Raw genomic sequence first — 12,283 nt, 5'->3', positions numbered from 1 at the left:
TAATTATATATTAATAGATCTAGTTTGACCGGTTAATTATGAGGGGTATTTTAATTATTATTTCTAAAAAGATAGGGTCAAATTCACCAGGAGATCGTGTGATTATTTATATTAGAAATTTTATAGAGAGATTTTTTATATTCTTACATATTATATGGGGTCAAAAAGAATTTAACCCAATAATATTGTGACAACTAGATATTGAGACAGCATTTTGCAGAGGCAGATGCAGCTGATGATGTGGGTTTGCCCATCTCATGACATTCAATCTTGTACTCTGAACTGATCAATCCCAATTATTTTCTTTAAAATCTCATTTATATATATATATATATATATATATAATTCCTTCTTTATTAGTTTCCTCTACCGACAAATAAACATGCATTGCAGAAGAATCATGTGACGAATTAAATTCATGACAAAGTTACATTTTTTGTCCTCTAATTTTAGGTTGTTAGCACTTTTAGTTCTGTAACTTACTTTATTTATATATTGAGTCATTTTTTTTGACAAATTTAGTTTTGAACATCTCACATTTGATCATTTTTTGTCAAATTTAATCATGTTTTGACAATTTTGGTCCCTTTTACAATGTAATAAATATCATTTATTGTCTTGTAACTATGAAGCGTTGGGATCAAAATTGTCAATACAGGATTCACGGGCGAATTCCGACACTCACTGTACTCCCCACATCTTTCGCCTACTGAGCTTGGGCTGGTAAGCTCCGGGTCAGTCTCCTTCCCCTGTTATCCCCCCTCGCTTCCTATAGTACTTTCCTCTGGCCGTAGTGCGTACATTGACCGTAGTTAATTGACCGTTAGCACAGATCTTAGTCAGATGATCGTGAGCGCAGATATGACAAGGCGGTTAAGACCGTAGAGCGAACATTAGACTATTGGCTGTTCATCCGCCTAAGAAAGAGATTGTTGCTATGAACGGAAGGCCCTCAGGAAAGAATAGATTTATACCACGGGACCTGTAACCTAAACACAGAAATCTCTCCCGGTCCTACGGGCAAGACTTCCACAGTTAGATTTCACCCTGCCCCGACTGTGCATCGAGAAGTAAATTTACCGAAAAAAGACCAACTAGTGTAAGATATTTAGGACTAAATTTATCAAAAAAAATTAAATATATAAATAAAATAAGTCATAGAATAAAAAATACCAATAACCTAAAGTTATAAAGCTATTTTACCTAAATTCATTTTACCCCTCCCACAAAGGGGAAAAGAGATCCTAAGTATTTATTTAAACATGGTCTAATTAGAATATTTTGTTTCGCATTCTTAATTACATCGATCCTCACTTAATTGAAATGATAGTGGTATAAACAAGTAGATGTACGAAAAATTCTTACACAAACATGTTTGATCAATTTTTTTGAATTGTATATTAATTACATGATATGTATATTATATTTGTACGATTGAATCAGATTCGAATTAGAAATTTCCATAAGTGTACATAGCTTGAACAATTATGATGATAAGATATAGATACTTATTAATTATTTTTCATTCATTAATATTATGTAAGGAGCTAGATATTTAGTTTATCTACTTATGCCTTTTTCTTTTTTGCTTAAATTCTTTTGGTTACTTTTCTTGTATATAAAAAATTATTATAAAATAAATAAATTATTTCCTACAATATAAATTAATGTGATTAAAAATTATATCAAATTAATATCATTTAGAACGGCTAAAAAAATTAAAATGAATGCAAAAATTTAAATTTTGACTATATAATATTAATCATATAGTTTTAATTATCACTAAAAAAATTACTATTCAGTAAAATATTAATGGCTATAGCTAAAAATCATGGTAAATGACACTTGAACAAATCTGATGCAAAAAATTAGTTTTTTCACTATGAAAAAATTATTTGTCACGATTAAGAGTCATGGTCAAAATATTTATCATGACTTTTAACCATGGCAAATATTTTAGCGACATTCGTAAAAATCACGACAAACAACCGTTGCGTGATAGTAGTCAACAACTATTTGGTACAATTATATTTGTTATTAACCATGACAACTAACTGTAGTTAAATACTATAATTCTTCTAGTGTTATGGTCAAAATATTTCGTACGATTAATGTTTTCATGTTGGCTCTAAAAAGCTAATAAATATTGTTAAGCAACCATAATAATTAATTCATGTTTATTATGTTTTATATATCATAATAATTAATTAATTATGATAAAAAAATTATATTTCTTCTAATTTGAGGTGAAATGTGATTGAGCTGGTAGCTAGTATTCATGGAGTTGACGTTCATCGATCAGGACAGAAAATTAAACAAAGGCAGACATTATTTCCTCAAATATTCCAAAAGGGTGGTGATAAATCACCCAATTCTTTCTTACATATATATCGACTTAATTAATACATGATCAGAATAATAATAATAAAAAAACCCCACAGAAAATAGCAAATAATTAAATACATATATATTGAAACATAAGAATAACTTTATTTGAGATATATATAACAATACATGCATATAAATATATGAAAGTGCTCCAGAATATATATATATATATATATATATATATTACATAATGTGGTCTCTGATCATCGAGTGTACGTACAGTCTTATTTTTGCTAAATCAAATTAGCTTCCACAACAAAAGGAGGGAAAATTACACAAAATAGACCAACACATGACTAACTAAGTTCATGATCATACATACATACATACATCACAATATTAATCCTGATCGATCATGATCATGTTCAGCCCTCAGCCTGCACTTCATCAATTGATGATCACTTCAATTCTTTGGAAAATTCCCCTCATTATGGATGGATCATCAGCTCATGTTGATGAAGAAGGCCGGCGCCCGGATTGCTATATATATATGTGGCCGATATATATATATCTACATATACATACAATTGATCTCACCTTTGCCAGAAAAACCCTAATGGAATTTCCTACACCATTAAGGTAAAAAACAAAAAAAAACTGGCATTTAATTTTACCATGGAGAGAACTATATATGTATATGTATATATATTCGACTACCATTGACCAAAAAACAAAAAAAAAAAAAAAAGGAAAAAGAAAACAACCCGGAGTGATCCACTTTGTTGAACTTGTGTCGTCGACGTGTGATGTATGTATATATAGACAGGGTACGTAGTGTGATAGTATATATGTGGAAAATAATTAAAATAAAGGGTTGGAATGTATATATATATATAGAGAGAGAGAGAGGTCATGAATCATCATCTCCTTGAATGTACCAACAGAGAAGCATGGTGGCGCAGCGGCGGAGGATGTAAATCCGGGCTCGTTGTTCCTTCACCAAACAAGCACATTTTCTTGTGAACCCGCCATGAAGGCGGGCCTTTGATGATGATCTCTTTGCTGCAACCAAAACATTCTTCTTCAACTCACCCATATTTCTTCTGATCAGCTACCTAGCTGGGATTTCGAGATGGAATTTTATATATATATGTATATATTTGGTTAATTAATTAACCCAAAAAAGAGATTAAAAAGCAAGAGTAGTTTAGGGGAAAAAAGCTCACAACTTAATGGAGCTGGACCCAGACCCTAATTGAAGGGAATTTGTGAGTAGGGGTTACATATTTATAGCTAGAGAGCACGCACATCAAGTACTTTGTAGTCATCCATTTTAATTTTTGTAGTCAAAGTGAATTGGGATTGAAGGGAGAAGGTGTCGTGTTGGAGTGAGAAGATGAGTTGGATTAGAAAAGTGGTAAAGGGGTGTGGGGTGTGGGGTGGGTGCACATATATATATACGAGCATTAAAAAAAGGAGGATTGCTTGATGAGGACGAGGCAAAGGAGAGTGATTCTGGGAACACTGTGTCGATCTGCTACCCGCCACCTTTAATTGGTTCCACCCTCCCACGGATTTGAAAGAGCTTGAGTCTGAAAAAGTATTATTACTATTCTGAAAAGAAAAAATAAAGGATTGGAATTATTATTCTGCAAATAAAAATGAAGGAAAAAAATGATTTAAAGAATAAATGAGTAGGTAAAATTGAAAAATTAGTACGTATGAGGAGTGCGTAAAATTGGTCCCGCAATTTTGAGATTGACGATTTTATTCTTTTATATTTTAAATTTGTAGCAGTTTTGGTCTTTTCTGCCAAAAGTGACCGAAAATTAACTAATCAAATTGCGTGACAAAAAATGCTTAAACACTACCCGCCCACCACCACCACACAACTGGTCGTTGAAATTTTTTTCCGGCACATCTCTAGCCACGTGCATCACCACTGAACTCGTCGTCCGACGTTGATTCTAACCCTATAGCATGTGTTTCAATCAAAATTCAAATGCACCCCCAATTGCTGATTATAGTCTTGCCCTAAAATCTAGATTTATTTTCTCATGTGTTGACTTGTCCTATATATTTTAATTTAGTGGCAATTTTGGTTCTTCCGGCCAAAATTACCGTCCTTTTCCACGTCAGCAGCCATGCAAGATGTCGCATGTTTAAGTTGAGACAAATTGGCAATCGGAACCCTAAGCCCCAATTGTCCGACTATTTTTTAGGTAATTTTGGCCCGAAAGACCAAAATTGCTACTAAATTAAAACATATATGACTAAAATTGTCAGTCCAGTAGTTACAAGACTAATTTTTCTCTATAATAGTATATAAATATATCATAATTTTTGTTATGTTCTTTAGGGATATTTTGATATCTATCAAATATATGTGGTTGGAATACCTAATTACTTGTTTTAGTTTATGCAAAGGTTATTTTTATTAATATGTTGATTCAAATATTAATTAAGCTTCAAGAGCTTCATCTTTTGCGTAGGGTTTCTTGTTTTATGTATATATACTCTCTCTCTCAAAATTATTTACTTTTCAATAGAATTTGTATTTTTCATATTTTCTGAATCAGATTTGGAATTGAGCGATGAGCAGGTTTAATTACATAACAAGTCAAATTTTGTCTTAAAAATAAGGAAGAGTTGGAGGTGGTTAGAAGCATATGTCATATGTATGTCCAACATACAACGACCTAAGGATCTTATCTACAACTAATTCAAATCATGCATCTCATATAAATATCTATTAATTAAACATGAAGAATATTATTATTAATTAAATCCTATGTTAAATGTTCATATATACACATGATCACACAATTGATCATCAACTTGTAAACAAGATTAGTTAAACGATCGATGGTATATTTACACAATCTCTCAACGATAATATATATATATATATATTAATTTGGCATGTGAACATATATGTATATATCCTGATCAGATTTGTTAATCTTTCTATTACAGGGATTAAATACAATTTATCCGTGTGATATGTTAAATGAGCAAATATCCCATATGAAAAAAAAATTAACAAATCATCGCTTTGTGTTTTAAAAAATGAAGCAAATTACTCCAAATTAATCATAATTTGCTTCATTTTTCAAAATAATGATGTTATTTACTATTTTATTTATTAGGAAGAGATTTTTGGTCATTTCTGTATGAGATGAAGTAATAAATTGAATATCCCTTCCAATATATGCATGTGAGCTCGAGTTCTGAACTGTGGATTTGATGTTCCGACAACCTATATCTCTATAGATTCACTTGTTCACTCTCCCTCTTAATTTCAACATAAATCTGCTCTTTGTTTTTTCTCTGAAAAATTTTTGTGGGTGTGTGTGTTAAATTAGTATTTGTGTAAGAGAATCTTAAGATAGTAGAACAGCTGTATTAATTAATTAATTATGGTAATCATCAGGCACCATTATTTGTGATTCCTAATTACTTAAGATTTGTGTGTGATCAGAGCTAGTTGTACACAGAATGGTGGGGTTAATCAAGGTAGATACGTGAGTTGTACCCACTTGTTTCTCAACATATTAACTTAATTTGGTGGGAATCGGGGTGAAGATAACATTTTTTAATTATCCAATTCATAAAACATCAGCACACTAAACTGATCAGTAATGTATTTGAGAACAATTTGAGTATAATTAAAACCTGAAAATTTGAGGAGGTGGGGCGGTGACTCTACTGATGATCTAAATACTATGTGCGTACGTACGTTGGTATACTCATCCTAAAATTAACTTGTTGTATCCCAATAAATATGAACAACAGTTCCCCATAAAGTTGGAGAGAGAATGAGCTTTGAAAAACAAAACCAATTAAGTTATTAACAACAAATGTACACCAAATTCAGTGAATGTATGCATAGAAAATGGATGGGAGGAGAAATTCAAGCAAAGCTATTGCAATTTCCAGGAACATTCCTTGGACTCTAGCTAGATTGTTGCACAATCACTTGTAAATGCACTCTACTTGTACCCCTCCATCCAAAACTTTGTGTTACAATCACTTAGTTGACTATTTAAGGATACAATTACAAGTTATTACCACTCCTCGTTTAATATTATTACTCTTAATGTTTTGTGTAGATAAGAATTTTGTGTCTGGATGATAGGATGATAATATGAACGTGAATCAGTTCACCCTTGAGCCAACCAAGTATAGCACATAAATATTCATCTGTTGTTCATCGACTGTGCCTCAACAACATATATATGCTACAAGAAGCGTATTTAAGGATGATTAAACATCAATATCTTACAACTGTGAAAGCGAAATTGACATGTAGTTCGACGACATGCATCAAAAGAATTGAACGAGCCATCAATTTTTTACACTGTCATTGTCGTGGTTGTGTAACATGTGTATATGCTGCATGCCTGTCTTCCATCTTACATGGAATTCCTTATATAGTTGCAAAAGAATATATCTAACTCTCACCCGAGACATGTTAGGCAATCGTCGCCTCTGCCAACTTTCTCTGCCCTCTTGCAGATAGTGATTCATAGTCCTGCAAAAGTGTGATGTGAGAAATTAAGCAGTGCACTGACATGAAAATATCTGCAGCAGCATACAAAAGAACTATGCTAAAAAGTTTGACAAACATGTTTAATTCTTGTTCAGTCTGGTTTTGACGATAAAAGCCCAAGTTTTCAAAAGGAGAAACGGTACAAGGAATTTCAAACTGGCACTGACAGATCACCTGTACAATGGCCTGAGCACAAAGCTTTCCTGAGAGGACGGCACCTTCCATTGAAGCCAAGTACTTCTGCTTTGTGTAGTCACCGGCTAAATAGAATCTGTCTATGGGAGATCTTTGCAGTGGGCGACAAGGCTCAGTGCCAGGTACCGTTTTATACACAGACCTACAAACAAAAATTTACTTGAATCAGGTTTTTGAACAGATTAAACTCAGTTCAATACTGGACGGAAGAAAAAACACATTTTTGACCAGGACAAGATTTGATCCTACATGATAAGATTCATTTCTCACCTAGGAGTTTTAACAACATGGTACTTCAATATTTTTGCTTTGCTCTGATCGGCTGCAATTTCATCAGGAAAGAGCTTCGCGAGTTCTTTCATTGTGGCATCAATGATCTCTTCGTTACTGCAGGAGATCCATTCCTCTGCAGGCGCAAAAACCAACTCCAACATTGATTGGTTTGGGCTGTAGTATTCCTGAAGAAAAGAAATGTCAATGTGTAAATACGAACGGACCATGGAACAAAAGACAGAAAGCAAGATTACATGCAAAACATGTTCCTGAAGAACCATGTGACTACCCAGTGTTCTAAAACTAAGCTGTTAGAGAAGGTCCCAACAATTCATGCTATGCTTTACTCTGAATCTTACATCCAAACTGTAACATGATACAGAAGTAACATGGTTATGTCTTGTCTTACCTTACAAGTTACGGACATGTCAGCATAGACACTAAGAAGTGGGCTCCTGCATGGAAATGAGAATGCTATGAGCATGGGAGCTCAGCAGAAGAAATGTTGAAAATATTTTAAGGAAATAAGAGAATTAAACTGGTGAATGCGCATGATCAAACCTGCTGAAAAGTAGATGATCATATGTGTTCTTCAGTTTTCTGTCAAACCTGCATTTGAGATCAACTCGTGTAAATATCATTTGAGCTCTTGCAGACAAGATTTAATAATTATTTCGATCCCCTCAAATACAGTATGCCTGACCAAATTCACAGAAACTAATTATAAAATCAGTTGGAGAAAGAGATCATAACTTACCATATGTGAACATTTATAACCGGAACTCCAACTAATTTCTCCAATTTCTTGAAATATGGCATATCTTTCCAGTCCTCAGGCAGAAGAAGCTTCAGGATATCAACTGAAAGCATAAAGGTATGTAAGCAATATTGGAAATGCTCAGGCAAAATGAAAGGGATACACAAGGGAATGAAGGCTCTACCTGGAGTAGCGAATACATATGCATCTCCTTTAATCACATTTCCATTATTTAGTATGAAGCTTTTGACAGTACCATCTTCATTCAGATCAATCTTTTGTATTCGTGAGTTCAGCTGGACTTCGCCGCCTCGTGATTGAATATGATCAACGATTGGCATGCAAAGTCTTTCTGGTGGATTACCATCCAAAAAAGCCATCTTGGAACCATGCTTCTCCTGTTGATTTATCAAACAGATCAAACTTTGTTTCCTGTACTCGAATCTAATTATCATGCACAAATTTATGCAGCATCATTTGAAATTGACATTGGCATCAAAAGTATTCCAGTTGATGTATTAGAAATTATGAAACTCGTAACAAGAACATAATTTTGTACCCGGAAATTGATATGCGACTTACCTGTCATGCCAAAGAACAGAAACTAAAAAAGATGAAGAAGCAAATGACTCTCAAACTAATAAAAGCTACGTGTCAACCATACAGGACTGCCATTCTAAGAGAAATCTATAAGATGGTCTTGTCAAAGATTTTAATACACCATAATCATAAGTTCACGTCAATATTAGTTATTGTATCCTCCGTGTCTCCAATATGAAGCAAGGAGATAAAAGGAAACAAAGAAAGAACAATGTGATTGTTTGAGGTGTGAATAACTTGATGACGTTGATTCTTCGAGAAGGCAATCTAATTTGCTTGACATTTTGATAATTAATGAACTTCAACATTTAGTCCTTTATTTTGTATCACATAATCTAATAATTAGAAGCACTATCCTCATTAGAGCAACCGTATTTAGTTGTCGTTGATACTTGACACACACACACACAGAGACCTACCTGCAGAAATCTGTTCAACGCAATCAAAATACACTGCATCGAGAGCTCGTCAGGGTTTATGAAGTTCAGTGCCTTTGACATGGCAATGAACACTTCATCAGTTACCCTCTCTGGCACCCCCTGAAAATGATTGGGATGATGAGTTACTAAAAATGCGATGGTGATCAGTAAGTGATACCAACTCGATTATTGTGACAGAAGGAATATTTCATGTTTCATACATAATCAAGTAGTCTCATAATGGAAAATATGCCTAGATTCATAGAGACAGCAGAACCAAGCTACAGAATGCGAAGAGAATAACTACATACTTGCTTTTTCATCCAGTCTTTAACTGTTATTCCATCTTGGGCCTCAACATACGACTGACCTCCGATTATTGCTGGCAATAGCCCAATGGCAAACTTGACTTTCTCTGGCCAAGTAAGCATTTCATTGTTTTTCAAGATGGCCAAGATTCCTGCCAATCATGCAAGTAAAGCACTAAAATTGGGTAATCATACAGTGAATCTATTCAATGTAGATTGACAAAATAACCACTTACTGATCCATATGCAATGGAATTATGAATATTGGAGGTGACATTTCAACATAGGTGTAAAAGGAATTATTGTTAAAGAAACAACTCATGTTGTTTGTCAAGCATGTAGGTTGAAAGCAAAAACGTGACAGATTAGCATGGCATATGGTCACCTTCTGCGGGTGAGAAAGGACTTTACAAAGATAATGGAAAACAGCTCACCGTTTAATGGCGCAGGTAAAATTTCTGGAAAATCAAATCTGCTAAACTCTCCTGGTTTGCTTGGCATAGCAAATATCATAGAATGCTCTTTCCACTGCAAACGATCATTAATGCCCAACTCCCCAAAAAGGTTCTGCATATTTGGGTAAGCCCCAACTTAAAGCAAATCAAGCATTATGGATAAGTCATATGGGTGCATCATAACATACATCTATAGGAGTTGTTCAAGCCATAAATCCAAACTAGAGAAATTGAACTTACAGAATATGTGTAAGCCAGTCTCATACCAGTCTCCATCCTCATCTTTCCATGCAGCCACCTGTAAAAGATTAGGCAAATCATAAGAGGAGACACCCGAAGCAGAAGAAGAGGTGGCTGCGCAAAGATGGATAAATCATGAGTGGACACCTGAAATAGGAGAAAAAAGATTGCAAGAAATCAAGTTCTGACCTTTCCACCCAGGACATCCCTTGCTTCCAACAATATTGGTTTATGACCTGCATCGGCCAAGTACTTAGCAGTAGACAAACCTGCCAAACCTATAAGAATCCAAAAGTTCAGGAAATTAGCAGAAAGAAAAAGAAAAAGGAAGAAGAGGAAGAAAGAAAGAAAACTAATAGCTTCATCAGATAAGTTCTGTGATAAAATTTTGTGGATATAACTTCGTTATCATGATTACACATGTGCGTAGTGCATGAACAATGAAGTACAATGAAGAAATGGGAGAATCGATTTTCATGCTTGTGGTTATATATCAAACTGAATAACGACAAGGGCACAGCAGTTTGAGAAGACAAAAACCAGACTCTTTTTATATGTCAAAGAATTTTGACAAATTCATGAAGTTCATCATGTTTTAAAAGAACAAATACGGAGTAACGACCTAAAAAAATTTAAATAGCATAGTGGCAATTGTGAAAGCATAACCAGCTGCTGATGAAATGAGAACAGAAAAACAATTTTAAAGACAAAATATTCATCCCACCTGCACCAGCAATTACCACTTCCAATGGTTTGTTTGGACGGGGAGAATTACGAAATGATGATGATAAGGAAGCCGCTTCCAAATAGTTGACTGTGTTCTCAAGCTCCGGTCTTGGATAATCAATGCAAACAACCTACTTAAAAAACATACCGTTAATACAATTCTTCATAAACTCAAATTTTTGGACATACTCTAACCATTATCAGGAACATTTTGAGAGCATACTTTCAAAGGGACTGCAGCCCTGTTAGATCTTGTTGCAAAAGCATGTGGAGATCGAATCCTTAACTTTTGACCCATAGCATCACTAACTGCAAACGATAGGCCATTTGTTTGCCCGATAGTGCAGTCCTTCCTCCAAGCATAATGCGAGCTGTAAACACTTGATCCACTATATTGCCTGCTCGTGTTAATGGCAGAAACCTGTCCAAACTGGGACATCTTCCAAATTAAGGTTTCCTCCCGACTAAGCGTGATTACAATTCAGCAGCTCGTGTTTGCTGCTACAAAATGTCTCATCAGTAAACATCCATACGAAGAATTTCAGAACTTAATAGCAGACTTAAATACTCATATTCAGAGAACAGGAGCGCCTAAAATTCCCATATCAATTTGGGAATTTCGACATGTGGAACTGAGTGAAAAGTGCACTTCCTCAATATATATCAATCTCAAGAATCACTTTCCACCCTTTAAGTGGTGAGAATTGTTTCATTATTTCATTAACCCAAGCAAAAACCAAACAAGTGAAGAGGAATACGAAAAACATAACAACTCTAGCCCACCCTACCGCTACCCGGCAACACGAGCATCCAACATAAAAAATCACCCTGATTAAGTGTCCATAAAGAATCATACCCCATTCAGTTAAAAAGCAGAATTTGCAGCAGGAAACAGAAATCGTCAGTAGCTGCAGCTCATAAACAGAACCGATCATGAAAAACTTGAAGAAAGAAAAAAGATAAGCTACCTTGGGGCAAGTCAAGAGGTCCTCGCGTGATAAAAACTTCCAATTCAGCTCAATTCACAGTTAATCATGGAACAAGAAATTGAACAGAAAAACCTTAGCAGCCCTTGAAAGATAACAAGAATCAAGACTTAAAAAAGAAAAGCTCCTACCTTGTGGCAAATTAAATGATGGGCACTCAAGAAATTGTTCAGTTGAGGTATGTTATCTCTTTTAAAATATAAAACAAAACGAAAATGAAAGGGGGGTTGGTGTTTGAATGGGAGCGGCTAAGTGGGATTGAAAGTGGAGAGGAGGTGCAGCATAATCTGGTAAATTCTGGGGATGTGGCGTCTTAAGAACCAAGATGCCTGTAAAGCTTACGACAGTTGAACCTAAAAAAACTAAAAGTGTGTTCGTGAAATGGGTCAGACAGTTGCAAAAAATGGTGGGATGGTTTGGCTTCTTTCGTTGATCTCACATTGT

General features: G+C 34.6%; 1 protein-coding gene across 2 annotated transcripts; it reads right to left on the bottom strand.

Moving 5' to 3' along the window:
• Nucleotides 1-6,476: 6,476 nt before the first annotated feature.
• On the bottom strand, nucleotides 6,477-12,283 carry LOC105157894 (15-cis-phytoene desaturase, chloroplastic/chromoplastic). 2 transcript variants are annotated; one of them, XM_088878583.1, is made up of 15 exons: nucleotides 11,822-12,283; nucleotides 11,077-11,351; nucleotides 10,852-10,984; nucleotides 10,317-10,405; nucleotides 10,128-10,185; nucleotides 9,867-10,022; nucleotides 9,436-9,584; nucleotides 9,125-9,244; nucleotides 8,290-8,503; nucleotides 8,106-8,208; nucleotides 7,910-7,957; nucleotides 7,758-7,803; nucleotides 7,346-7,533; nucleotides 7,055-7,217; nucleotides 6,477-6,862 (listed from the first exon to the last, which is right to left on the bottom strand). In XM_088878583.1, the coding sequence occupies exons 2-15, from the start codon at nucleotides 11,290-11,292 to the stop codon at nucleotides 6,803-6,805; spliced, it is 1,743 nt and encodes a 580-aa protein (XP_088734709.1). In that variant the 5' UTR covers nucleotides 11,293-11,351; nucleotides 11,822-12,283; the 3' UTR covers nucleotides 6,477-6,802. The 2 variants fall into 2 exon arrangements, with proteins under 2 accessions (XP_088734709.1, XP_011072715.1); XM_011074413.3 differs by having other exon boundaries at nucleotides 11,971-12,283.

Source organism: Sesamum indicum, linkage group LG3, assembly GCF_026168435.1.
Source record: "Sesamum indicum cultivar Baizhima isolate 11 linkage group LG3, ASM2616843v1, whole genome shotgun sequence".
In the NCBI taxonomy this organism is placed as follows: domain Eukaryota; kingdom Viridiplantae; phylum Streptophyta; class Magnoliopsida; order Lamiales; family Pedaliaceae; genus Sesamum; species Sesamum indicum.
Note: the sequence above shows the minus strand (reverse complement) of the source record. Positions and strands in the feature narration are given on the sequence as shown.

Bases quoted from the DNA above. Each gene is read 5' to 3' on its own strand.
- LOC105157894 (XM_088878583.1), bottom strand. From the start codon at position 11,292: ATGTCCCAGTTTGGACAGGTTTCTGCCATTAACACGAGCAGGCAATAT. The intron at 10,023-10,127 runs GTAAGTTCAATT...ATTTGCTTTAAG, and splicing joins GACTGGCTTACACATATTCT to TTGGGGCTTACCCAAATATG. The intron at 7,958-8,105 runs GTAAGTTATGAT...TCTCAAATGCAG, and splicing joins GTTATAAATGTTCACATATG to GTTTGACAGAAAACTGAAGA.